We start from the raw sequence: 27,322 nt of genomic DNA on the forward strand, positions 1-27,322 counted from the left end.
CCAAAATGAAAACACAGTTGAATCAGCAGCTCTCTCAGATATTTAAAACAAATACTGAATACAATAACCTCTATGAAGGTGAGATTCAGTGGAGGACTGTTATGTTAGAATGCATTTGTGAATAACTAAATAAGCATCAGTTTTTTCTACCTCTGATTGTTGCTTATTTAGTCATCAATATCTCATTATATACAGAACCTTAACCAATCAGCCACAACATTAAAACCACTGACAGGAGAAGTAAATATTTTTGACCATCTTGTGACAGTTCAGTGTTCTGCTGGGAAACTTTTGGACCTGGCATTCATTCATGTGGATGTTACTTAGACACGTAACACCCACCTAGACCAGACCAGGCACCCCCACCCCATAGCAATGACACTCCTTGATGGCAGCAGACATCCCCAGCAGGATGCAGCCTGACACAGGCACACACACAAAAATGATTTAGGAACAACTACAAAAAAACATGAAGAACAGCACAAGGTGTTGACGTGGCCTCCAAATTCACCAGTATCTGTGTCATAAATGTAGTTTAAACATTGCAATCCAGCCATGCTATCAATAACCACTTGGAAATGACTATGAAGATACACAAACGGATACATGAAAGGATCCGTTCTGACACTGTTTACTCGACACGAGAGGAAGTGTGATCTGGAATTACAGAGAAAACTCAAAATGATGGGAAAGTACAAACTTAATGTGAGCCGCAACCCCTCCACTAAAAGGAATGTTCTATTTAGTTATTAAATATTAAAACCTCCTTTCATCAAACAATAGTCAACATTTATTGCCGCTGTTGCCGTGGAGACGTGTCGCTGTGCACCAGAATGAACCAGTAATGTTTGTAGTAAATCTCTGAACTATCCAAAAAGTCAGTGTTTAATTTTGTAACACTCATAATTCTGTCGTGTTGCGTTTGTCTCCCTGCAGTCTTCACTCTGTGTTTCCCCATCATCTTCTTCGTGGGGCTGCTGCCACAAGTCAACACGTTCGTCATGTACATCTTTGAGCAGCTGGACATCCATGTGTTCGGGGGCAACGGTGAGTGACTTGTAGAAGCGCAGCGTCTCCGCGGGGGCGTCCTTGACCTCTACGTGACGAGACAACGCGCGCTCACGCACGTTGTTGCACATTATGCATTGTGTTGTGGCAGCCTCCGTGACAGGTCAGAGTGCTGATCAGCGTTCTGCCAGGCCTGGTTGCCTGTCAGTTTGAGTGTTCTCATGGTTGGCGTCGTCTCTGTGCTCTCCGCAGCCTCCACAAGCCTTCTGTCAGCGCTGTACAGCATCCTGCGCAGCGTCGTGACTGTCGCTCTGCTTTATGGCTTCTGCTACGGAGCTCTGAAGGTGAGAGCAAACCCCACTAAGCTTACTTTAGTCACCAAATTATAAAACTGTAAGACCTGAGAGTGTGTCAAGACCAAAATGTCTCAATGCTGATGCTTTAATGACGTCGGAGCACCTGGTTTCCAAGAAATCAACCTCTCAGACAATAAGACTCATTTTGTTCTTTTAACTGTAACTTAGATTGCCGTTATTGACTGATAACCAGAAACGTATATAAAAAAAGTTCAGCTATTAAAACTGCTGTTGTCATTAACATGCCAGATATCCTGTTTATCACCGTGTCCACTGTCTCAGTTTAACATATCAGTTTGCTGACTAGAACAATCCCTGCTGCTAAAGTTTCATATAATGTCTGAATAGAATATGTGCAAGTGTAACTGTATGAAATAATGAGCTACTTTTAACTTCTGGGAGCTTTTATTCTGAAAGTCCAGCCTTCTTCCAGGCTTACTTACTGTAAGTAGTTGTGGATTTTTATTTTGAAAATACAATTCAAAAAATATAACCTCTGTTTAAAGCATACGTGTCCAACATACGGCCCGGGGGCCAAAACCGGCCCGCCAGAGGGTCTAATCTGGCCCGCAGGATGAATTTGCGAAATGCAAAAATTACATTGAAGACATTAACTGCAATTTTTCCAATAAAAATAATTGCTATTCCTAGGGTTCACATAGATTTACTAAGAGTTGTGGACATAACGCAACGCTGAGACCTAGAACTAAACAGAAATTGCACTTCTTTTTCTTAGGAAATGTCCAGTCATTAAATGCAAACATTTTCACAATGTTCTTCTTTGCACTAAAACAAAGGGAAACATTTGGAGTTGTTGTTATTTATAGGTAAATACGCTATTGTGTTATTTGGTCCCCTTGAGATCAAACTGGGTTGTATGTGGCCCCTGAACTAAAATGAGTTTGACACCCCTGGTTTAAAGGCATGGCTTCTATACAGCCTCTTTATTAGGTATTAGGTTCATGCTTTTATTTTCAAGGAGTAGTTTATGGCTGTGTATCCCCCTCTCCAGAGATTACAGAGAGTTTGGCGGCAAAGTTTCAGCTGGAAGAAGCTACGAGAATAATAAACAAACAGGATAGCACAAACACAAGCTGAATCTGAAAGAATAACATTTTTTCTTTGGTATTTGGACAAAAAAATAAAAATAAAAATTTTATCTTGAGGGCGACGGTAAATAAAAGGATTTTGAACCTCCTAATTTTTGGAGTTAATCCCCTGGGAACACTAATGCTTGAAGCAGTCCGTTTTCACAGTCAAGAAATCATCCAAAATCTAAAAAGTCGACAATGTGGTGACGCCAGAGCAAAGATTCTGGCTTCACCGCAGTCACACGATCCATTTTCTGGGACACTGTCACTCTGTTCAGTAGTTTTTCTTTTTTTTGATTTTGCAAATGATCTGTAGGAACGGCTAATTAAAATCAACATGTGTCGTATCGATCATTTCTTAACAGTGTCTGTCTCCTTTAGGAAACTTGTCACACACTAAGTCATCTGTCAGGTCTTGTGGACTAACTCACCCTGAATCTTAACACACCAGGAAGATGCAGGCAGATATTTGTTACTGTTTGTGAAACGTTTTAAATAACAACTTAATAACCTTTTCGTTCTTAGGAGACCTGGGAGCCTCATCACATCCCCGTGTTATTTTCCGTGTTCTGCGGCCTCTTGGTGGCAGTGTCCTACCACCTGAGCCGGCAAAGCGGTGACCCCTCTGTCATGCTGTAAGTTATATGAACCGGCGTCACCACACACCTCAATGTGATGTATTATCTGGACCGTGGTGACTGCTCACGGAAATAAATATTGAAGTTTCAACTACTTCTCTCATTCAAAACATCTGGCTCTGATGGTCAGATGTGTCGGGCTCACCCATCTGGCACTTAAGTCGGCAAAAGCGGGTCACCAAAAAAATGCCTGACCCATGTCTGCGAGAGAGAAATCACCATTAAAGAATTATCTGTGACTTTTGTGCTCATGCATACTCTGCAGATTATCTCAGATATGAGTTGATTCTTAAATCCTCAGTTCAAATGGCTTAAAACTGATTCACCAAACGGTTATAGTGTTAACAGTTGGATCATTATACATAAATCTCCCCCAGGAGGTTGATGGTATTTAGACCAGCTAATATTTTCTTGCTTCTTGCTTAACAGCTCGCTGATTCAGTCCAAGATTTTGCCGAATTTAAAAGACAAGAATCCAGAGGACCCCCTGTCAGAAGTGCAGGACCCCCTGCCTGAGAAGCTGAGGGCCTCAGTTGTGAGTTTACCACTTTTTTTTTAAGATTATTATCTTTTTTTTCTTGATTCCTGAATTCATCCCAGATGTTTTTTTTTTTTTAAATGCAGAATGAGCGTCTGCAGTCTGACCTGATCGTCTGCGTGGTCATTGCTGTCCTTTACTTCGCCATCCACGTCAGCACAGTGTTCATAGCGTTACAGGTATATTAACTACAGTCATTTCTGGAAATGCGCCTGTGTTCTTCTTAAAAATCTGCAATCAGAACGTCTAAGCGCTAACTGACTGATCTCCGCGCTCCCTCAGCCCTTCCTCAGCTACGTCCTGTATGCTCTGTTGGGGACGGTGGGGCTGCTCACCCACTACCTGCTGCCCCAAGTCCGAAAGCAGCTGCCCTGGTACTGCTTCTCCCACCCCCTGCTCAAAACCAAGGAGTACTATCAGTTTGAAGTCAGGGGTAAGGAAGTAGAGAAAAATAATCAGAACAATCGTTTTGCGTCAGCTTTCCTTGTCTGTTATTGACACGTTTTTTTGTTTTTCTCACATGCTCGGCACCGGCTGTATCTCTAAATTCTCATCCTGTCTCTTCTGTCAGATGCGGCTCACGTGATGTGGTTCGAGAAGCTCCACGTGTGGCTGCTGTTTGTGGAAAAGAACGTCCTCTATCCACTCGTCATCCTCAACGAGCTGAGCGGCAGCGCCAGAGAGCTCGCCAGCCCGAAGAGGCTCGACACAGAGTGAGGGTTCCCAATATTTCCCAGTGCCTTCCTTTTTGTCAATAGATTGTGTCTTGCAAACCGTTTATCATTAGCTCTCAATATATTTTTATTTTTAACGTTTTTCCTGGAGATTTTATGCTTTTTTGGTGGATGATTGTTGTGTTTTTTTGTTCCAGGGTCGGCGCATTGATGATCACAGTGGCCGGCCTCAAGCTGCTCCGGTCCTCCTACAGCAGTCCCACCTACCAGTACGTGACGATCCTCTTCACCGTCCTCTTCTTCACCTTCGACTACCGCCACCTGTCCGAGACGCTGCTCCTAGACCTCTTCCTCATGTCCATCGTTTTCAGCAAGGTGAGGGGCGTTCTTATTTGCACACAGCCTCTGCAAACTATTAACAAACTGCTCAGTTATTTTATTTGTTTAATGGAAATCATAAACAGTATTTTTATGATGTAGTAACTTCACGGACATCTGCTTGTGTGCAGTGATCTCAACAAGTTTCTCTGTAATTTCTACAGTTGTGGGAGCTCTTCTACAAGCTGCACTTTGTTTACACCTACATCGCCCCCTGGCAGATCACATGGGGATCAGCCTTTCACGCCTTTGCTCAGCCCTTTGCCGTGCCTCGTATCCTTTCTCTGCCTCCGTTTGTTTCAGCGTGCACACACTGTACGCTGAGTCATCAGTTTCTCGGGTACACATGTACCACTGAAGCACAGCTGTAAAACCTACATGTGATAAAGATCTCTTGTGACTGACACAGTTTTCTGATGTGCTGTTTCAGCTGTGTGGTGGTATTTTTTTTTTTAAGCATTTGAAAGCTCTGGTGTCTGGTTGTTAAGTGACCTTGACCTGAGCCCCTCCAGACTCTGCCATGCTGTTTGTCCAGGCTGTAGTGTCAGCAATCTTCTCCACTCCCCTCAACCCGTTCCTGGGAAGTGCCATCTTCATCACGTCCTACGTCCGCCCTGTCAAGTTCTGGGAGAGAGACTACAAGTAGGAAAACAAATAAAGAATTATTGATGATCTGAAATTGACTGTTTGTGTAAATCGGCTTCTAAAATTTGTGATATTTACGCAGCACTAAGAGAGTGGATCACTCAAACACTCGGCTGGCCTCTCAGCTCGACAGAAATCCAGGTGAGGATATGACTTTTTTGTTTTCCAGGTTAATTTTCGTTTACCAGATCATTTAAAGTATCATTTAATGTCTGATTGGTTTGATTTTAATCTAATAGTTAAATAAAACTAAAGAGACCCCTTTACTTGTTGCACACCTAAATAGTTCAATATTAATTGTTGATGAAGTCAGAACATGCTTTTAGAAGTTTCGCCAATCCGTTCCTTCTCAGGTTCTGACGACAACAACTTGAACTCCATCTTCTACGAGCACCTGACGCGCTCCCTGCAGCACAGCCTTTGCGGCGACCTCCTCCTGGGTCGCTGGGGAAACTTCAGCACCGGGGATTGCTTCATCCTGGCCTCGGACTACCTGAACGCCCTGGTGCACCTCATAGAGATCGGCAACGGCCTGGTCACCTTTCAGCTCAGGGGGCTGGAGTTCAGAGGTGAGGAGGTCCACGCTGCCAAGCGCCTTACGATTTATGATTGGTCTACACATACGCGAAGAAATGTGTGTTTCAGCGTTCATACAGTTTAGAGTGAGTGGGAAATGCCTGGCCGTGTTATAATTAGGGCTGTCTAAGTTAACGCACATTCCCTTTACCTCCGCTAACTTATTTGACGGGAGATTAACACAGCTGCGTTCTCTGGACGTGATGCAGCAGAAATGTTTTGGAGGGCGAGCAGAAACAAACCACCTTGAGCAGCAACGGTCTGTCGCTGCCAGATGGTTCTCTCAAAGAACAGAAAAAAGTTATTTACATTTACTGTCAATGTCAGTTGCGTCACTTAAGCAGAACGTTGAGTCTCAAATACCCCTCGCTGGCCAGTCACACAGCTGATGAAGAACGCCCCTCTCCTCTTCCTCACCAAAGACAGACCGCGTTGGATAGTTTAAACGTAGCTGCAGCATAGTCTCTGAGAATGTAGTAGCTTTGTTTTCATCGTGTTGGGCTGTGGTACTAATAGCAATATATAAAATACTACAAAAATATCCCCTTAAAGTGCATTAGAACTTTCTTTTGATTGAACACAAACATATATAAATATACACACGGAACAAGTACATCAGACAGGGTTGTCTACAGCGAAACACATTGGCAGGCTTTGTTCAAAACATAGGGCTGACGGAAATCAGGCTGACGGGTCTCGGGGCTTTTAGGCCCCCACAGTTCTCCGTTTAAGTCCACAGTGACACAAAACACCTCTGTGCAGTCCACAAGGTATTGCGTAATTGTCGGACACTCCTTGCTCAGCCGTTCCCTGGTTATTGCCTTTTTGCTTCTTGCCAATAATACTTGTAATAGATATCTGTCTTGTTTATTTATTGATTTCAAGAGTTATGTTTCCTAAATATATAACACTGAAACTGAGATCAGGCTGCAAACTGATTGATTATTGACTCAGTTGCTGCTATAGCGTCTTCCCAATACGATGACATTATGGGACATTCCCAGAATATGTCCAAGTGGCCAGCTGACGCATTACCACACCCTCTCCAACATCGTCCTTGAGCCGGGTTATTGGTCTGTAAACTTTTGATTCTGGGAGTTATAAAGAATTTTAGGATGTTTTTCCACGTGAATTCCCTCCACAGATCTGTGCTAAAGGTAGTAGACGATGTCCTTCAAACATTTAGCCAGTCATCATCAGTTAACTGTATGTTTCTTCCTCTTTTTCCCATCTTGATTTAATATAGATTGTAGAGAGACCTCTGTCCTTCTGTAAAGCTGAATAAACCCTGGAGATCAGTTTTCTGCAGGTTCATTCCTTCTTCTCCGATAGTTTTGATGTTTTTATTAAAATAATCTCTCAATTGCACCTGTCCAGGGTGTACCCCCGCCTCTCGCCCAGTGACCGCTGGGATAGGCTCCAGCAGACCCCGCGACCCTTAACAGGAACAAGCGGTTGCAGAAGATGAATGAATGAATAATCTCTCAATTGAAAATATCCGAAGAGATCCTGTTTCTCCGTATTGTGCGTTTTCCTGAAATACTCAAAGGAATCTAAGACAATCTATTTTCCCTTTTAAACTGTGTGTACATCCTCAGAATGAGGAGTAATTTGAGGAGTTCCTCAGCATTATCTGACAGCACAACATCATTCTGCTCTCTGCTGCTCAACAAACCTGCTGAAACGCTGAAAGTGCTGCCAAGAGCATGTGACTTTTTTACTGAATTAGAGACACTCCTCAGAGCATGACACTCATCACCAGTCTGTCAGCAGCTTTGGAAATGTACAACTTGTTGTTATGGACGACCTTTTTTACTGTTCTTTTTTTCTGTCAGCATTTAAATGTGTTAATGATCCAAAAATAAATCATTGGAGCTTTTCTGTTGTATCCAATGGTCTTAATATGTTTTTGTTTAGGGGAAGAAAACTCAGGAAAGTGGGAGAATTACAGAATAATTGATATATTATTCAAGTAAAAGATCTGCAGATTGATCGCTCACCAAAATCTGTCTGTTTTCAGGCCTGATCTAGAACTGCCTCGTGTCCCTATATCATTATTATTAACCTGCTGATTATTTTTCCCTCTTCAGGAACGTACTGCCAGCAGAGAGAAGTGGAGGCCATCACTGAAGGCGTGGAGGAAGATGAGGGCTGCTGCTGCTGCGAGCCGGGCCATCTCCCCCACATCCTCTCCTTTAACGCCGCCTTCGGCCAGCGCTGGCTGGCCTGGGAGGTCCTGGTCACCAAGTACGTTCTGGAGGGCTACAGCATCACCGACAACAGCGCCGCCTCCATGCTGCAGGTGTTCGACCTCCGACGCATCCTCACCACCTACTATGTCAAGGTTTGTAGGTTCGCACTGGACGGTTGCGGTTGTAACTTGTTACCTCGCCAGATGATTTATAAATCGTCTCCCTTTACTCAGGGCATCATCTATTACGTGATCGCCTCGCCTAAACTGGAGGAGTGGCTGGCTAATGAGACCATGAAGGACGGCCTGCGGGGATGTGCAGAGAGGAACTACGTCGACCTGGATCCCACCTTCAACCCCAACATCGACGAGGACTACGACCATCGGCTGGCGGGCATCTCCAGGGACAGTTTCTGTGGAGTCTACCTGGGCTGGATCCAGTACTGCAACTCCAGGAGGGCCAAGGTAACGCTGACTTGAGTTTTCTGTTCGTGGAACAGCGATCGTTCCTCGTGTGTTGATGAAGACGGCTGTTTGTGCAGCAGACTCTGGTCGTCTGTTACTATTTCAAGTCTAACTGACACTAAAACACAACCTTTTATTGTCCCGCAATGCTGCTGTTTGACCCATCCATTTGGGGGTTAGATGCTTGGCCATGCGCCTCAGCCATGGACACGGCTGGGCTGCACCTCCAACCACTACTCCACAGCTGATTGAAATGTGTCAAAATGTGTCATCTCATGTGACACCTCACAGTTTTGATGATAGCAGAGATTATTTGTGTACTGAGCTCACAGAACAGATAAAAAAGACTCCGATGGCCTGAAGCTGCCTGTTCAAAAGCCTTTAATGACTACAAACGCCTCCCGGCTGTTTGATTTTAATCAAACATTAAAGGCGGTGGATGCTGTACTTGCGTCACTGGTCGTCGGATGACATTTTCTTTAATAAGTGAAGAAAGGCAATGTCAGAGCCAAAGGTTGAGTCTTTGATGAGACAAGTTCAGAATATTAGAGACTTTTAGATAAACGTTGCCACCTCTTCTCTTCTTTGTTCGCAGCCACTGGACAGCGAGAAAGACTCGGCTCTGGTGCTGCTCTGCTTCGGCCTGTGTGTGCTTGGAAGGAGAGCTCTGGGAACAGCAGCCCATCATATGTCCAGGTTATTTAGTAATCTTTATAATGAGTTCAAATGTGTCAAGACCTGAGAGGGTTCTCTCTCTGTATGTAGGCCAAACTGCAACAAGGCTTGGACTTACTGGGACAATCACCCCGTTAAAATTTCCAGTTTGACTTTCAGAGGGATGGAAATGTGCATGCATAAACATTTTTTTCTTTCCCTTCTGTCTGTGTGGTGATTGATTCTTGCTAATAATGGCTTTGCTTTCTCCTTTCCATCACAGCAACCTGGAGTCTTTCCTTTACGGGCTTCACGCTTTATTTAAAGGAGACTTCCGCATCTCTTCAGTGCGAGACGAGTGGATCTTCGCAGACATGGAACTGCTCAGGAAAGTGGTGGTACCTGGAATCCGAATGTCTCTCAAATTACACCAGGTGAGAAGCTGCATGTGACTGTTTTGCCTTTAAAGACGGAACTGTTTTCAGCCTCGTACTCGAGGTGTAATTTTATCTCCGCCTTATTTTCTCTGTCAGGACCACTTCACGTCCCCCGATGAGTACGATGAGCCAGCGGTTCTTTTCGAGGCCATCTCCTCCCACCAGCAGACCCTGGTCATCGCTCACGAGGGCGACCCGGCCTGGAGGAGCGCTGTGCTGTCCAACGCCCAGTCTCTCCTCGCCCTGCGCCACGTCCTGGACGAAGGCACCAACGAGTACAAAATCATTATGCTCAATCGACGATACCTCAGCTTCCGTGTCATCAAGGTAGGGACAGATTCATTCTGATTCAGTGACTGTTAGTTCTGAGCTGTCACATTTAACAAGAGCTCACCACTTCTGCTGCAGGTGAACAAAGAATGTGTCCGAGGCCTTTGGGCAGGGCAGCAGCAGGAGCTGGTGTTCCTGAGAAACAGAAACCCGGAGCGCGGGAGCATCCAGAACGCCAAGCAGGCTCTACGTAACATGATCAATTCTTCCTGCGACCAGCCCATTGGATATCCTATCTACGTGTCCCCTCTGACCACCTCCTACTGCAACTCGCACCCTCAGCTCGGACACATCCTGGGAGGCCCCATCAGCTTCGGAAACATCCGCAACTTTGTCGTCAGCACCTGGCACAGGTTAGAGACAGTAGTTGATCAGGTTGATGCTGATGCTTCGAACACATCTTTTATAAATGAAGTAAATGTGGTGATAGTATAGTTTAGGTCAAACTTTTAAAGATTTGATTTTCTCTCAGGTTACGGAAAGGCTGTGGTGCAGGCTGTAACAGTGGAGGGAACATCGAGGATTCGGATGCCGGTGGTTTGTCCTGCGGCAGCGGGAACGGGGGAGGCGGCGACTCTCAGCAGAGCTCTGTGTCACATGGGGGCACTTCTATACCGGCCCCTCCTCACTCATACCAGCCACATGCTCTGGGTGAGAACAAACGTAGCTGCATCCACATCACACTACTGTGACGTCTAACAAAAATGATCTCTATTAAACTCATGGTAACCTGAAAAATTTACTTAAAGGGGAACTACTGTTTTTTACAACCTGGACCTTATTTCTGGCATAAAATACGGTCGTTTACTCACCCATATAACTTTTGTGTAATTTGTATTCCTTCGGGAGATATTTAGATCAACGTATATCCATATAGTGGGAGTGACTGAGGCACTTGAGTGAGTCCGGAGTTAGCTATCATCATCCGAGGTCTGTAGATTGACCTACAGACCCTGGATGATGTCTTCTGACCTGGATGATGTCATCTCTGAGCGCAGCGCACCTGCGACAGTCGGCTTGTTTACCTGTAATCTGCTACTGCTAGTTTTTTGCAACATGGCCGAATATTTTTCCGATTCTGAGGTTGTGGACGAACCATAGCAGTAGCAAATTACAGGTAAACAAGCTGACCGTCGTGGGTGCGCGGCGCACAGAGACAACATCATCCAGGTCATAAGACATCATCTGGGGTCTGTAGGTCAATCTACAGACCCCAGATAATGATAACAGGTAACTCCGGACTCAACGGGGAATAGCACTAGTGTACGATAACAAAATATTGGTGAAATGAACGAGTTTCGCAGCAGGTAATGCGTTATTTAGAGGCTGCGTTTCGGTGCCCCAGACCCCCAGTCACTCCCACTATATGGATATACGCTATTTGAATTATGTCCTGAAGGAATACAAATTACACAAAAGTTATATGGGTGAGTAAACGGCCGTATTTTATGCCAGAAATAAAGTCCAGGTTGTAAAAAACAGTAGTTACCCTTTAACTCAGAAAGCTGAACAGAAATGTATTTTAGATTAAAGCCTTATCAGATTTCCTTTAACACAATTATAGCCATGCTAGGGCCTGGATCTTGGAGAAGCATCCATTTTGGTCCAGATTTAAATAACTATTAAGTGGATAGACACTAAATTTAGGACACAGACTCATGTACTAATAACTTTTACAACCCTGTGACTTTCTTCTAGTGCCATCACCTGGTCAGAGTTTGTCCACTCCATGACCAAACAAGTTAATCATCCCCATCAGAATCAGCTGTTCTGTGTTTTGTGCTTGTAAGCAAATCATTTAATAAATGTCTAACGTTATACCCTCTAAGCGTTGCTGATGTTAGCATTTAGCCGTGCTTAAGTACAGCCTCTCAGAGCAGCTGGTGTACGCTTTACTCTTCTTTGACAAACTGTGTGATCTTCCTGTTCCCCTCCAGGCACCAGTCAGAGCTCCCAGTCCGTTCAGTCGGGCCTGGTTCGCCACTCCCCGGCCCGGGCCTCTGTGGCCAGCCAGTCCTCGTCGTACCGCTACAGCAGCAGCCGCCACTCGTCCCTGCGCACCTCCACCACGGGCCTGGAGCCCTGCCGCCGCTCCTCCACCAGCCAGCTGTCCCTGCGCACGCTCCCCACGTCCCTGCAGCTGCGGCTGGGCTCCACGTCCGACCCCGCCGGCCCCTCCGGCTCCCTCTCCAGCCACAGCATCCCTCCCTGCAAGCGGCACACGCTGGTGGGACTCCTGGGCAACGACGGCCTGTGCAGCACCGTGACGGATCCCCTCAGCCAGCACCATCACCATCACCACTACCCGCAGCAGCACAACCCCACCATCTCCACTGTACGGAGGGATGACATCTCCTACAGAGTGCAGGTTTGTAAATATTCAGTCATCCTTTTGAGTAACAGCCCTACGACCTGCTCTGATTAGCTGATCCTTACTGCTGTGGTCCTGTGATGTCTCTCAGGTTGTGGATGTGAGTCAGGTACTGGAGACCATCAACTTATCAAAGCGGAAGGAGCTGCAGTGGCCTGACGAGACCATGAGACTGAGGGCAGGACGGACCTGCTGGAGAGACTGGAGCCCTTTGGAGGGCATGGAAGGGCATGTAAGTTTACCTCCCCTCAGCTTCATGTACAGATGAGTTACATGTTCATAGTTTGTCTCATGCATTCAGCTGACACACACACTCTCACACATTCTGACCTCTCATAAATGTGATTTTTCTATGATTAACTTGTTTGCCCTATTTTTTTTTTTTTCCTCTCTAACCCCCTCTCTGACCCACTTGCTCCGTAATAAATGCCTCGTGAATCTGATTGGACGCTTCCTCCTCTGTCGCCAGGTGATTCACCGGTGGGTGCCTTGTAGCCGAGACCCAGCCAATCGCTCCCATATCGACAAGACCATCCTGCTGGTACAGGTGGAAGATAAGCTAGTGCCCATTATTGAGACTGGGGTCATTGAGTTGGGGGCAGAGGTGTGAGACAAGCGAGCACACACACACACATCGAGCACACACATCACACACACCTGCAAGCTTGTGTGTAGGCGAAGCCAGACCCCGCCCCCCCCCCTGGCTTTGAGCAGGACGCAAGAGCCTGCAGACAAACAGGAATCGGGAGCTGCCCCCCCCTCCTCCTCCCTCGTTCCTTTTATCGCTGAGGGGGAAAGGAAGCCAGGGAAAAGTGCAAGCACAGGCAGAGGTATACATTTATCCTACATGCTTTACTGCATCGACACACATCCACAGTATCTGCCTTGCTTTCGCGTCTCAGAAATGCTGCATGACAGTAAACAACCCTTAAGTTAATTCTTGCTACTGGTTAATTAATTTCTATGCATTTCACCGACGATTTTCTTGGAAATACTGACAGAGCTGAGTGTACGGAGCGCGTGGAGATTTTCTTCTGTGTTGTTCGTCTTTAAATGATTTGCCAAATAAGTCTATTGAACATCTGCCATGGTTTTCATACATGCGAAAGCTTTTTTTTTTTATTTTTTTTATTATTATTATTTTATTTGATTGTTTTATTTTATTTTATTTCCCGCTGCCAAGACTGCAGAGGAAGTTGTCGCGCAGAGACTCGACGGTCCTCTGCTCGCCTGACTCTGTTTCATTGTTGTCATTCCTCGTTTGGATTGCTTTGAAATTTGCAAGATTAATTTGCGCAAAGGAAGAAAAAAAAAAAAAGAGAACTTGCACTATAATTCTTTTTTTTTTTTTTTTAATTTACAGTGATGCACTACAATCTTTAGATAAAGTCACGTTTTATTTATTACAGACTCTGAATGGCCATGGTTACCGATGCCTTGGGAATGAAAAAAACAAAATAAATGCAATCATCATTCTGTTTTCAGCCATTTTTATTTTGAATATTTTATGTTTGATAAACTTGAAAATAACTTTTTACTGTATATGATTATATCTCTCTTTCTATATATATATATATATATATTTACACAAATATATATATATAATGTCAATGTATAAAAGATTTTGTTTTCAATATTTATTACTGTGAACATGGTATTTACACTTTATTACATCCTTTTTTTTTTCTTCTTCTTTTTGGGACAAAGGTTAATGTATTGAGGACCATTGGTTGAAAACAAGATGCCGCATTTTTGATGGACTGTTTCACTATTTAACTTAATTCTTTTTCTATTTGGAGAAATAAAAGTTTGATTTATTGCTGTATTTATTACGCCTCTTCTAAATGCTCCAGCCTCTTTTTATTGACCCTATTGAATTGTTTTTCTGACGGACTAAGCTGAAGCTTAGTGATCAAACAAGGCCATGAAATGCAAAATCAAACTTGAAGTTATCAGCATCTTATAGTTTTACACTTTAAATTCCGTTTAAGTGACACTAATCCATTATTAGTATTCACCACACTTTAGTACCAGAATATGTGAATGCTGTATTTCTAATCTAGTGCTTTAGCCTGTAAATGGCCCGAAGGTGGAAATGACTAGGAAAATAATGTTTCTTTACTTCACTAACGTTTTAAATTGTTTTTCATGGTGGTTTCAGTCAGAATAACATAAAGAATATCCAGTTTTCTCAGTGTTTTAATAAGCTATATGACAATACGTGAGAGTTTCTCTGGTCTTGGTTTGTTTTACACAGAAAATCTAAATAGAAAATCAGATCCTGGGCACTTTATTAGGAACACCTGCACTGTCTGCAGAAAATATGTCGAATGGCGAATCAATGACACCAAGAACTGATGCTGTTTTCCCCCGAGCAAAGGGAGACTTTTTTACAAGAGGTCACTCAGTTAAGTCCTCATGAAAACTGTAGTTAAAGAAAAGATATGCTAGGGAGATTTGTGCCTTGTCGCCAGCATCAAATTGAAGATCTTTGTCCATTTCTTAAATCACAAATAAATGTTAAGCTCCACAAACAACTCCACCAGTTGTTATAGTACAGTATTACAATTATGTTTTCTAATTGAGAACGTTACAGCAATTTTATTACTTGAAATTAATGCAAAACCATTCAGGAAAGAGCCTAACTCATCCTCCAGGGTTGTGTTTCAGTTGTAACGTACATTTGTGCATTTTCCACGGAGCACCATTGTTGTGCAATAACCACAACAGTGGGTCACACCGGGTTGCACTGGATGAAATTTTTACTCATTTCCCACATTGTCTGACACAGCATGTGATTCATCTGTGACTGAAAGACAAAACTTCACTCCCCACTGAAAGTTCTGCAAACGGGAACTGAAGTCATGAGGGACAGTCAAGTAATAGTTCAAGTAATTTTCTCAACATCTAAAAATGCTAATGGCAGCATGTACTTGAAGTATATAAGTAAGAGTATTTCCACTGTTGGATTGTTTGTTCCAGTTGTTCCTAACTGGGTTGGGCCCTTATAGTGGTAAATGATTTTTTTTACTTCCCTCCTTTGAGCCTCAGAGGTTATCAGAAATTAAACGCGACAGGCTGCCTCATCTAAATATGACGTCACTACAAACTTAAAATTTTTTATTTGAGACCGACTAGTTACTACGGCTGTGTGTGGTGGACTAGCAGTGCGACATTTGAGTCACAGAGACCACAACAGAGACTGACCACAAAGTCAGGGAAACACACGTGAAAGTCGCAAAACGACCACATAGAGGTGCAATACCACTACAAAGATGACTCAAACCGGTCCCAGCAAGAACCAAACCAGTTCTAGAGAGAGGCAAAACGACGACAGAGACACAAATGATGCAAAACAACTGCAAAAAGACACAAAACGAACCCAAAGACCGGTAATCGTGCTTCAGGGCGGCACAAAGCGGCCATAAAGAGAGACAGAACAACCCAGAGATAAGCAAACATGCTGCAAAGAGATATAAAGTGACGCCAGAGAAGAGAAAGCTGACTCCGGAAAGACCAAAAACCACTACTGGGATAAGTAAACTTATTTAAGAGGCAGGAAACGACCTCAAATGGATGCAAAGAGATGCAAATGTAAATATTAACTAAACGTATACAAAATATGACCCCGAAGTCAAGCACGCCGACCGAAGAGACAAGTGAAGCAACTCTGGAGAAACCCAAAACAACTATTAGAGGACAGAGAATGATTACAAAGAGACACAAAATGACCCCAAGACAGACAAACTCATATAAGGACAACTACAGTGAAAGATAAATTACCACGAATAATCTCTATTCCTTCTGGATAATCAGTAATTATTGATTAAATTTAAATTTAAATAAATAATAAGATACATTTGTGTTAAAACATCAATTAAAAAGACCTGGTGTAGTCTACGTTTGACATTAATCAGCTAACCGTTGTTTTGTTTATTACCCCCGGCTTCAACCACGTGACTGTGTACAGTGAGGCCCCGCCCCCGCCGCGCTCTGATTGGCTGCTGCCTCAGAATTCCTGCTGACAGTTTTTCCCGACGTCAAATATAAACGTAGGTCTGCGTCTGTTCATGTAGTCGCTCCTGTGCTGCCGACCTCGCTCGACACCTCTAAGAAAAAAAAGGTAATAAAGCAAGTCTTTATATCCGCCGCAGTTTATCCGGAGTTTGTTTTCATTTCCTCCGACTCTTCTTAGGCTTTTAAAGCAAAAAGCAAAAGTCAGCCTTTTCAAGTTAGCTTGTTGTGATGCTATTAGCTAGCTAGGCTGCTAGCTTCCCAGAATGGAAAGTCATGTGACATCCAGGCAGGCATCAGTCGTTTGTGCGGTTTCGTGTTTCATCACAGTCTAGCTAATTAAAAAACAACTCTATTATGAAAGTGAATTTGAAAATAAGAGTTTTTAATTTGCCCTGTCACCCATACAGGACTCCCAGAGAAGCTGCTGGAATGTGCCGGACAGTCCTCTTCGCCCTGCTCGGTCTGAGCGTCGGGCTGGTTGTCGGGTTTCCCGCAGAGGATCCGGACGGTGGCAAACACTGGGTTGTCATTGTGGCCGGCTCCAACGGCTGGTACAACTACAGGCACCAGGTGAGAGGTGTGAGAGGTGTGAGGATGGGGATGGGGGGGTACTGACTGCTGCCACTGTGCAGACTGTGCATGACTCATTTATTTTGATATCCACTTCCCCCTGCACAGTGCATGCTCTCCATTTGTTTTTGTTTTTTTTTTTGTTTTCCCATCATATTACTATAAAAGTACTTGACCTCTATGCATTGCTCTCCTTCTCGCCCAGGCCGACGCTTGCCATGCCTACCAGATTGTGCGCAAAAATGGCATCCCGGATGAGCAGATCGTGGTCATGATGTTCGATGACTTGGCTCAGAATGAACAGTGAGTCGGCTCTTTTGTTTCTCTGCTGCGGAAACTTCTTCCTCAAAAAAAACCTCCAAAAAACCCCACAGTGATTTGGGTAGTCCCTGTCCCAGAGACAGATATAGCACACAAAATGTACAAGTTCAAGTTTAAAACGAGGGTTTTACTCTTGGTCTTTATCACATTTTGTTTAAAAAGCTTTTAATCAGCGTGTTGTCCAGTCAATAGCTCAAAACCTGAAACCTTCCTGTTATTATGAATGTACAAGGACTTAGATTGAGTTATAAAGTAGTTCTTCAATCAAAAGTGCTATAAATTTGACTATTCTTGCTTCTCAATCATATGTTATCGCTTAAACTCATAATTGTCGCAAATAACAAGCAGAATTCAGTAAACAAACATCTAACAACTCATTCATTCACTCTTAATTAGCTGAATGAAGTGTCTTTTTTCGAATCAAAGCTATGACTTAGTGGCCTCTTCTTCTGCACTTGGAGATGTCCATGAGTATATTTTCAAGATTGCATTTGCAGCCCTGTCTGGTCTGGTCAGCTGTAGACACAAGCGGTATTTCTCCTGTCCCTGTGGCATGTCTGCACCGTGCCGTCCGGCGTGAGAGCGAGAGAGAGCGAGAGAGAGTGGAGTCACATGGAAGCAATTTTGCTTGCATATTGCTGACTTGGGGAGCAGTAGTGAAAGGACATCTATCCTTTTTACCGCTAGTGTGATCGCACAGCGTTGTTGGACGATATCATGTGTTAGTGTTCTGTGGTGGTTTGGGGACAGGTTGATTTTGATTTCAATTAAACCTTAAACTAAAAAAAGCATAAGCTCTTATCTCTGGTTTAACATCTTTTCATTAAATAATAAGCAAATAATAAGGTTTGTCCAAAACAAAGCTGGAACTGTTGGGTGATATTTTTCCCCAGTGATCCCGCGCATGAAGCAATCATTTTCAGATAATGCACTTGTTCAAACTGTTTTTTTTTTTTTCATCCAAGCTGCCGATTAATCTAACAATAATAACCAATGTTAGGCAGAGTTTATACACTTCAGTGTAAACTGATGGACTATCTGTGCCTCAAAAAGTAGGCCGTGTTTCAGACAGACGTTGTGCAACCATGACTGTTTTACACCTGTGTCATGTGCTTGTGTGACTGACGTTATAATCGGCTTCCACTTGATTTGTAGGTTAATGAATAACTCGCGTTATAAGTGCAGCTAGTTTCTTATGGAGGGTACACAAACTGTTTTTCACTCTATTGATTTTTCTTTCTCCCTAAACATAACATTGACTGACGTACACGTTGATCACATGTTACCGTAGAAGTACAGTGTCAAACATGTTATTTTCCAGCGAAAGGGAAAAAAGGCTCGGTCACCTGGTCGATGAATCATTGTCATTCATCGGTTGCATTGTCATTTTGCCAGAAGTGTTTTGTCAGCCATATTCACTTCCTCCTGTGAATCATGTTTTTTTTTTTTTCCCCCCATAGAAACCCAACCCCTGGGATTTTGATCAACAGGCCGAACGGCACAGACGTGTACAAGGGAGTTCCTAAAGACTACACAGGAGAGGCGAGTGCTTCAGCGCAAATATTTGTCTAAAAGTGCAAATCCGAGCTCGGCAATCCGTGTTCTGCAAACGTTGTCATTTCTGACCGGGCGTTACTGTCTCTGCAGGACGTGACTCCGGCAAATTTCCTGGCGGTCCTGAAGGGTGACTCCTCTGGTGTCAAAGGGGGCTCTGGCAAAGTGTTGAAGAGGCAAGTGAGGAACAAAACATGAAACCAGACACCATAAGCGACATGAAATCTGGTTTATCAAGTTTTGTTTCCCCCCTTTCTGACCTCAAATTGTTTTTTTTTCTTTTGGCAGCGGACCCAAGGATCACGTCTTTGTGTACTTCACTGATCACGGGGCGCCTGGTATTCTGGCCTTCCCTAATGATGATGTGAGCATTTTTAACTTCCTGCTACTACATGTTAGGTTAAAGACGAAACTAGGAACTAACTATTACTACATTATTCAAAACTTGTTTGTTCAGATAGTTTTCTCTCACCAGATCAGTCACGAGGTTTAAAAACAACAAACAAGGTTTAAATACTCTAACGTTTTAACAGTGCTTATGATAAAGATATCAAAACGATATGGTTTTCTTACATTTTACTATGAAAGATTTCGTTTTCTGCAAAACTGGTTTTGTTAGCAGTCGGACAGACTTTCACTTCAGTTTCCATCTAACACTGGTCCTCTTGTGAAGTTTAATGTGTTCAGTATCTTGGTTCATGACCGAGAACCTGCAAAACTAAAGACGCCAACGTGATCAGAGTTTGCAGCTTAACGGTTTGCATGGACGCTTCATTAAACAATCTGATAAGATGATCTTATATATCTGGGTGTTCATATGCCCCAGAACATGCATGAATAGATGAATTTGCAAAATAACTTCTAGTAGTTCTGTTTGTCTCTTTGCTGGGGAGAGGCAAATCTGCAGGAAATGCTGCAGAAGAAGAGGAAATGAAAATACTGAATTCGTTCAAATAGAAGAAGACGACCTAAATGGAGGCACGATATAAAATTTGCTGCCTCATTTCTTTTTTTTTTTCTTTTTTTTCTCTCTTTTTTTTTAAAAAAACACTTGTTTGAACAACTGCGTCAATGTTCCTGGAAACTCGTCATTTACTCGACCCACGTGTTTCAAAACATGCTCAGACAGAATGGGTTTATTCCAAACAGGTGTTGAGGTGGTTACATTCTGATTATTAGAGGAGTACTAGTCTCTGTGTAAACAGTGCCATTGTCATTAGCTATACTCTGTATGCTGCTAACATTAAAGGCTAACCTAAGATGGTTAACGTTAGCCTGGTTAATTTAGCAAGTTTAGCATTGTCACGGTGAGTATGTTAGCAGAGTCTGTGGTCAGTTCATCAGATCAGAGAGTCATTCACATAACTATAAAATGATGACTTTTTTTATAGTCTCTCTTTTATTTTGGGTCTTTATCAGGTGAAATACAGTTATACCTGTGATCTACCTGCTCTGAAACTGTGAAAAGTAAACTCTTGTTCTCTTCTTCTCTGCAGCTCCAAGTCAAAGACCTCCAAGACACCATTCAATATATGCACGAAAACAAGAAATACAAAAAGGTGTGTGTGGAGGAGACGTGCAGTTTGTTGTTAAAGTTTTAGGTCTGCAGGTGCGGACTCGTCCCGCGGTATTCAGGTGATAACGATAAAATCCAGTCACCTGATTCATGTGTTCTCTTCACATAGATGGTGTTCTACATTGAAGCATGTGAGTCCGGGTCGATGATGACCGACCTGCCTGACGACATTAACGGTAGGTTGAACTTTCCATTTGAACTGAAAGATAAGGAGCAAAGCCGAGATCAGTAAAAAGACATCCAGTGATTAGTTACTCAAACAACCTGAAGCTTTCTCCTCGTGACTCTTTGACTTTCACCTGCATTTGATAAAAAGTGTTTGATTATGTCTGCAAGTCAATATAAACTCATGTGACTCAGACATTTTGTCATCTTATGATTATGTATGAGCTTAGTCACTCTTGTCATGTGCCTGGCCATCATGTGATAACCATAATTCTTCTTTTTTTTTTTTTTTTTTTAACACACTGGGGCGTGAAGTTCATTTTCTCAGCAAAACGTGACAATGTCTCTGTGTTCTTTTGTTTTGTTGTTTTTCAGTGTACGCCACCACAGCGGCCAACGATCACGAGTCGTCTTACGCCTGCTACTACGACGAGAAGAGGGAAACCTACCTGGGTGACTGGTACAGCGTCAACTGGATGGAGGACTCCGATGTGGTGGGTGATATGTTGAGACGACAACATATTAGCATCACAATTTAAAGGATTAGTTCAACATTTTAGGAATTATTCTGGTGGAGAATTGCCATATCTGTTAGCTACCTAGCAGTCGGTTAGCTTAGCTTAGCACAAAAACTGGAAAGCGGAGGAAACGGCAACATTAATCAAGTCCCATCCACAGTCACATGGTGATTGCTGCTTTTTGTTACCATAAATGTGGCTAATGTGGCTTCCTGGGTCATGCTAGCTTGGCACTCTTGAGATTCAAGGAAAAAGGAAGTTTATACAGAGTGATACGGTTCGATGGCAGCTATCTCTGCTGCAGATCCAATAAACCGATAGAGCTGAACTGTAGCTGCGTTACCAGGAATTACTCCAGGTAGAAAAAAAGCTGGAGTTATCCTGTAACCGTTGAAGGTTTGGAGGGTGTAGGCGAGATGTTTTCCCCCATTTTACAGTCTTTGTGCAAAGCAAAGCTAACCAGTATTTGGCTCGAGACTATTAGACATTTAACAGACATGAGAGTGGTACCAGTGTCACCGCCAGAGAGTGTTTTCCCAAAATGCCACATGGAGAGACAATGCAGTGTTGTTAAAATTCATCAAGTTGTGGCAATGATGGGTGGAAAAATGGCAGGAAGTGTGCTGAGTTGAACTAATAGAAGCTAACCTGCTTGATTATTTGAGTTCCCCGGACATTGGACTCAAGGAAACACCATGCTGATAGCGAGCTTGGAGCAGTTTTACATCATGTTTGTTCCACTCAGAAAAATTTGGTTAGGTAGGCGAAGAAAGCCTGGAACGTCCACTAGTGTCCAACTGTCTGCTTGTCGCACATTCCTTTGCAGCTGATTGCTTTATAAAGGCTCATTTAAGGCACTGAGGGACATCGACGCTGTAACCTACGTACGTAGCCGACGCCGGTGTGAGCCATTTATACTTGTGTGCTCGTCAGTCTGGCTCGCTCTGTAACAACGCCACCCAAACTCTAGTCAGCGCTGTGTCTTTTTTTGCCAGTCAGGTTCATTTATGGTTCTACTTCCTGCTTCACTTTCAACAATGGCGACGAAAACTTTCGCCAAAATTTCTACAAATGTTTGTATCTCCAAACCTCCTCATTTTACCGTTCCTCGATGTGTTCCATCTTTATTGATCCAAAACAATCAATTAGATGATTGCAGAGATGGAGAAGCAGCCGGAAATACTAAAGCAAAAACATGGTACTACCAAGTGGACCAGTCGGCGCGGGGAGGTGCACGTCAGGCTACGGCGTTAAGGTCTGCGTAGGGTCTGGACTGTCAAACTGACGCAGAAGCCTAAACCGCCTGTGTCAATGTCATCATCCGTTGTTTCGTTCCTCTGATGGTTTTGCATGCCACGCAGCAACATCTTGACTTTGCATCCAAACAGTGGTCCATACTTTGGTTTAAAATACAGCCCTCATACCGCTTGTCTGGTGAAGGGTCGTGGACCTGGTACAGCTGTCATCGGACCTGGTACACCCTGGACAGGTCTCCAGTCTATCTCAGGGCTAACACAGAGAGACAGACAACCATTCACACTGACACCTACGGCCAATTTAGAATCACCAATGAACCTAACCAGCATGTCTTTGGACGGTGGGAGGAAGCTGGAGTACCTGGAGAGAACCTGCAAAGACAGGCCATGGATTCGAACCGGCGACCTTCTTGCTGTGAGGCATCAGTGCTAACCACCACACCACTGTGCCGCCCTACCTTCAAAATTCTTAAGAGAAAATAAGTATTAAAATAGATAAAAACCAGCCCCTAAATCACAGAGATGCCAATTCGGGCTTGATTAGTGTTATCACGGGACCTCTGGCCGATCTGCACGGGATTGAAATCAAAGAAGACCGAATGCGAGTGTGGCTTTACACAACTATGTGACATTTTATCCGTTTCCATCTCTTACTGCGCAATTCAACTCAAAACACTGCAAAAAAAAACACTTCTCAGTCCTTCACCGTCAACCGATGCTTCGACTGCTTTTATCATCTTTAATGTACAGTTTTATCTTCATACAAAATAGTCAGTGTTTTCTGTTCCATTGTTGCTTTTTATTGACTTGTACAGTAGCTACTCAAACATATACAGTCTGTTGAAAGTTGATTTTTCTGCTCGAAAACACCTGGTATCACTCATGCAGGAAAGGGAAGTGGTGAACGTAGCAGCATCGGTGTCTTATTTTTAACCTGCAGGATAGGAATCTAGGTTGTTTGTTTGATAGCAGGTGTGGTTTTACAGTAGAGAGCCCCCACACAAAAGAACTGAATCTTCATCAACAGCCAATAAACCACGTGTTGTGTTTTTGTTCGTTTTGTTTTGGGGGTTTTTCAGGAGGACCTGGCGAAAGAAACTTTGCTGAAGCAGTTCAAGATTGTGAAGAGCCACACAAACACCAGCCACGTCCAGCAGTATGGAAACAAGGTGAGAGACAAGGATAGAGACAGCAGAGGAGGGAAAGTGTTGAGTAAATGAACCCAAATGCTTCTTGTGACATTTAAAGGAAGTACTGTTTTATTTTAGGTCCATAGTGATGATGCAGCTGTTTAAAGGATGTCCCTTTCCTTCCTGTATTCTGACATTGAGTTTCTTACTTTTCTGCAGACTATGGCCCACATGAAAGTTATAGCATTTCAGGGTAATGGCAAAGCAGAGGGCTTAGCCGCTCCAGTGACCCTGCCCCCTGTTACCAATCTGGACCTGACCCCGAGCCGTGACGTCCCCATGGCCATCCTCAAGAGGAAGCTGATGGCCTCCAATGATATCAATGTGGCGAGGGGTCTGCTGATGGAGATCAACATCCACCTCAAGGTAAAGAGCGGTCGACGCCGTCCGAACGAAAGCCGCACAAGTCACGCATTTCCCATGACCGTTCCCAAACTTTGTGCCTTCAGGTGAGGGAGATGATGGCTGACAGCATGCGCAGAGTGGTCGAGATGGTGACCGGCAACAAGGTCATCGCCCAGGAGGTCCTGAACGAGAAAGCCGAGCTCTCCCAGCATCAGTGCTACAAGGCCGCAGTCGACCATTACAAACACAACTGCTTCAACTGGCACAAGCCTGAGGTAGAGAAGAAGAGTCATGTCTGCTCATTTTAAAACACAAAAGGGGGGTCTCCTTAGAAACACACAAAGTGTTGGTGGTTACTGTAAAAACGCTGTTGTTGAGTCAGAGGTTTGACCAGGCTGATCTGAAACTCCCTCACATGTCAAGGGTCTGTTTTTAAAGAGGAAACAGCAAATCTGTTTCACATGCTGTTCATCAGCTGGTTTTAGACTTACTGTACGTCTGGGCACAGGATGAATAAGATGGAATTTACTTTGTAAACTCTACAGTTTACAAAGAGTCATGAAAAAGATAGAAGCACTGATGATTCCAATGCAAAAATATTCCAGATAAATTAATATTACTTATTATAGTCAATAGTTCTTTTTCAAAATTCAAAATTCATTCATATTAAGCCATTATTTTTCTTTAGTGTGAATTCCTGCTGAAAAAAGTTTTCATTAACTTAAAAGATAAAATAAATAAATTAATAAAATAAGCAAGAAAATAAATAGGGAACAAAACCAATGATGGAATAAGAAAAAAATAATATAATTATTAATTAATTAATACAAGTAGAATGTAGAGGATAATGGTATTCTAGTTGTTTAGGTATGTTTGTAAAATAAGTAGTTTGAAAGGATAATCTAATTAAAAAAAAGACAAATAAGGGTAAAATAAATTAATAAGATATGAAGGAAAATTGGAAATAATACATTGAGGGATAAATATTGTAAATGAAATATCAAAAATAAATAATAGATAAAAAATAAAAAATATATACATATGAAATGAAAAGCAATAAATGAGCAAGAAAGATGGGGAAAATAAAATAAATTTTTCATGCATCATCATCAGAACTGAAACTCATCAGCTTTGCGAAGGGAAGTCCTTGATCGTTTATTTAACCTAACTATTTCCCCAGGTGCTTTCATACAGCTGCGTGGGGTTGTTTAAAAAGACGTTCCTCTTTCCTCAGGAACTCTTTGACATTAAAGTCTAACAGATACGACACCGAGGGGAAATCATTTAAAACGGACTGTGGTGACGTTTCTGACGCGTGACTTTCTGCTCTGTTTCAGTTTGAGTACGCCCTCAGGCATCTGTACGCTCTGGTGAACCTGTGTGAGAGGAGATACCCTGCAGACAGGTACGGTCCACTTCCACAATGAAACCAACGTGTTTTATGCTGTGACGTTTTGTTTTCGTTCAGCTGTCGTCATGTGGTGAGTTTCTGCAGAAATGTGGACTCAAGGTGGTCACGACTCTGTAACGGTCTCATTATTATAAAACCAAATAACAGTAGGACTTGGAATATTCTGTCATTTACAACAAATATATGTTTTTAAAGACAGAAAAGTGTGTATTAATCCGCTGCTGAAAATAGTCCCCAGCAAAAACACTGATTCTTTTTATTTTTTTGGGGAAACATTTATTAGAAAGTTAAACCAATTAGTATTTTAAAAGTGCATTTGAATTAACTTTGATCATTTTAAGAAACTGACATGATTATATGGAGGTGTAGGACTTCTAGCTCGAGCTGATTTGCACAACTTGTCCCTTAGTTGCTAAAAATAAGTGTAACATTATTAAAGAACATCTAATTCATTCATCAAAAATACTCCCTTCCTGTATTTAGACTAATTTAAGTGATCCATACCTTATTTTATGTGGATGGATCCTGAACACTGGCTATCCAGATATCCTGGCTATCTAAATAATGTAAAAGAAAACATGGTCCATCAGGCTAGACCAGACCAGACCTGACCTCCTTCTTTCTATTGCCCCTTGGTCCAGATCTGATGCGCACATGTCCATAGTAGGAGCTTCGTATTCTAATTCCTTTCTGTCACAACTGGCATTAACTTTTTCCCATGAATGATCCCTGGCCCAGCCCTTGACCGTGCCACCGGGTCTTTTCCTTCCTCGAGCCACTTTTAATAGCTACTGACCGCTGCAGACCAGGAACACCCAACAAGGGCTACAGTTGTGGAGATGCTCTGACGCAGTCGTCTAGCCGTCACATTTTAGACCTTGTCAAAGTCTCTCACATCCTTCCATTTGTGTTTTTTTCCTGCTTCTATCATCAACTTTGACGTGAAAATTTTTACTTGCTGTCTAAAATATCCCATTAACTGACAGGAGCGATGATAACCACGATAATCAGTGTTATTCCTGTCAGTTGTCATAATGTTATGGCTGAGCATTGTATATACATGCATTAACATTAGAAATACTTTTTTGTCTTGTCTAATGTAGGTGCGATAATGAAGTCACATATGTAATCTATTAATTAATCTGTGGAAGCAACAGAACACCACGTGTTCCTGTACGTAAAATAACTTAGTGATTTAATAGTAACACTATTTGTTTTTGTCGTCTCTCTCTGCAGCATCCTTCGGGCCATGGACTCCGCGTGTTACACCATCTACTAAAAAGAGTTTCTACCAAACCCTTGAAGTCTCAGATTAAACTCCTTCCTCCATGTGGAAACCGCTGAGAAATCTGAGCTTCACTTTGCACCGCTTAGGAATCAACGCGCGACGTGGAGGCGACGTGGAGCCGACATTAACGTTTCCTGAACACACTATAACACTTCTTTTGTTTTTTAAAACTTGTGTTATTGATTTTTACTGAGAATTTTTAAACCTGTTTTTACGATGAGTTGCACTATCACTGTGAAGACGTTGTGGATTATGCTTCTGATTTTAGTTTTAGGACATTAAAATGTAATGTACAATTATATTATTGAATTGACGCCAATCTCCGTGTGCTCTTAGCTTTATTTGTGGTACTGAATGCCTGGCATGGATGACTGATTGACATGTAAAGGAAATACCACAGGACGATGAATGTTTGTCGAGCCTTGAGAGACTTTGTTGTTGAGGCAGGGATCTTGAAATAAAATCTGACAAATCAAAGCTGGTGCGTTTTTGTGTTTAACAGTAGCTGGACTTCACACAGGGATTTTGTATGGCGCCTGAATAATTTTACATGATATTTTTACCATTTTTTACAACCTGGACCTTATTTCTGGCATAAAATACGATCATTTACTCAACCATATAACTTTGGTGTCATTTGAAGTCGTTTGGATGATATTTAGATCTGCATATATCCATATAGTGGGAGTGACTGGGGCACCGAAACGCAGCCTCTGAATAATGCATTATCTTGTAACTTGTTCATTTCACCGATATTTT

General features: G+C 42.9%; 2 protein-coding genes across 6 annotated transcripts in view; both read left to right on the forward strand.

The window, feature by feature from the left end:
* pcnx1 (pecanex 1) overlaps window positions 1-14,167 on the forward strand; it is a 35,537-nt gene extending 21,370 nt beyond the window's left edge. For 4 of the 5 annotated variants that reach the window (XM_084575178.1, XM_084575180.1, XM_084575179.1 and 1 more), the window contains exons 15-36: window positions 937-1,047; window positions 1,261-1,352; window positions 2,981-3,090; window positions 3,523-3,628; window positions 3,718-3,810; window positions 3,914-4,064; window positions 4,203-4,344; window positions 4,503-4,680; window positions 4,848-4,956; window positions 5,196-5,325; window positions 5,411-5,469; window positions 5,682-5,897; window positions 7,995-8,248; window positions 8,330-8,560; window positions 9,156-9,256; window positions 9,498-9,648; window positions 9,748-9,978; window positions 10,060-10,334; window positions 10,454-10,632; window positions 11,919-12,349; window positions 12,444-12,584; window positions 12,822-14,167. In XM_084575178.1, the coding sequence (XP_084431304.1) occupies window positions 937-1,047; window positions 1,261-1,352; window positions 2,981-3,090; window positions 3,523-3,628; window positions 3,718-3,810; window positions 3,914-4,064; window positions 4,203-4,344; window positions 4,503-4,680; window positions 4,848-4,956; window positions 5,196-5,325; window positions 5,411-5,469; window positions 5,682-5,897; window positions 7,995-8,248; window positions 8,330-8,560; window positions 9,156-9,256; window positions 9,498-9,648; window positions 9,748-9,978; window positions 10,060-10,334; window positions 10,454-10,632; window positions 11,919-12,349; window positions 12,444-12,584; window positions 12,822-12,962 (3,632 nt within the window). In that variant the 3' untranslated portion in view covers window positions 12,963-14,167. Of the gene's footprint in view, window positions 1-936; window positions 1,048-1,260; window positions 1,353-2,980; window positions 3,091-3,522; window positions 3,629-3,717; window positions 3,811-3,913; window positions 4,065-4,202; window positions 4,345-4,502; window positions 4,681-4,847; window positions 4,957-5,195; window positions 5,326-5,410; window positions 5,470-5,681; window positions 5,898-7,994; window positions 8,249-8,329; window positions 8,561-9,155; window positions 9,257-9,497; window positions 9,649-9,747; window positions 9,979-10,059; window positions 10,335-10,453; window positions 10,633-11,679; window positions 11,767-11,918; window positions 12,350-12,443; window positions 12,585-12,821 lie in introns of those variants that run through there. The other variant, XR_014699867.1, reaches the window with a different exon arrangement.
* A 2,223-nt stretch (window positions 14,168-16,390) lies between these two features.
* Window positions 16,391-27,056, forward strand: lgmn (legumain). Its single transcript, XM_084575184.1, has 14 exons — window positions 16,391-16,475; window positions 16,777-16,939; window positions 17,145-17,242; window positions 18,721-18,802; window positions 18,908-18,990; window positions 19,103-19,178; window positions 20,311-20,373; window positions 20,500-20,566; window positions 20,931-21,049; window positions 23,409-23,498; window positions 23,679-23,885; window positions 23,969-24,139; window positions 25,202-25,269; window positions 26,512-27,056. The coding sequence occupies exons 2-14, from the start codon at window positions 16,799-16,801 to the stop codon at window positions 26,552-26,554; spliced, it is 1,308 nt and encodes a 435-aa protein (XP_084431310.1). The 5' UTR covers window positions 16,391-16,475; window positions 16,777-16,798; the 3' UTR covers window positions 26,555-27,056.
* The last annotated feature ends 266 nt before the right edge of the window (window positions 27,057-27,322 follow it).

This window comes from Chelon labrosus, assembly GCF_963514085.1.
Source record: "Chelon labrosus genome assembly, contig: SCAFFOLD_54, whole genome shotgun sequence".
In the NCBI taxonomy this organism is placed as follows: domain Eukaryota; kingdom Metazoa; phylum Chordata; class Actinopteri; order Mugiliformes; family Mugilidae; genus Chelon; species Chelon labrosus.

Coding starts and splice junctions, on each gene's coding strand:
- lgmn (XM_084575184.1), top strand. CDS start 16,799: ATGTGCCGGACAGTCCTCTTCGCCCTGCTCGGTCTGAGCGTCGGGCTG. Junction 16,940..17,144: donor GGTACAACTACAGGCACCAG/GTGAGAGGTGTG, acceptor CTTCTCGCCCAG/GCCGACGCTTGCCATGCCTA. Junction 20,374..20,499: donor AAAACAAGAAATACAAAAAG/GTGTGTGTGGAG, acceptor CTCTTCACATAG/ATGGTGTTCTACATTGAAGC.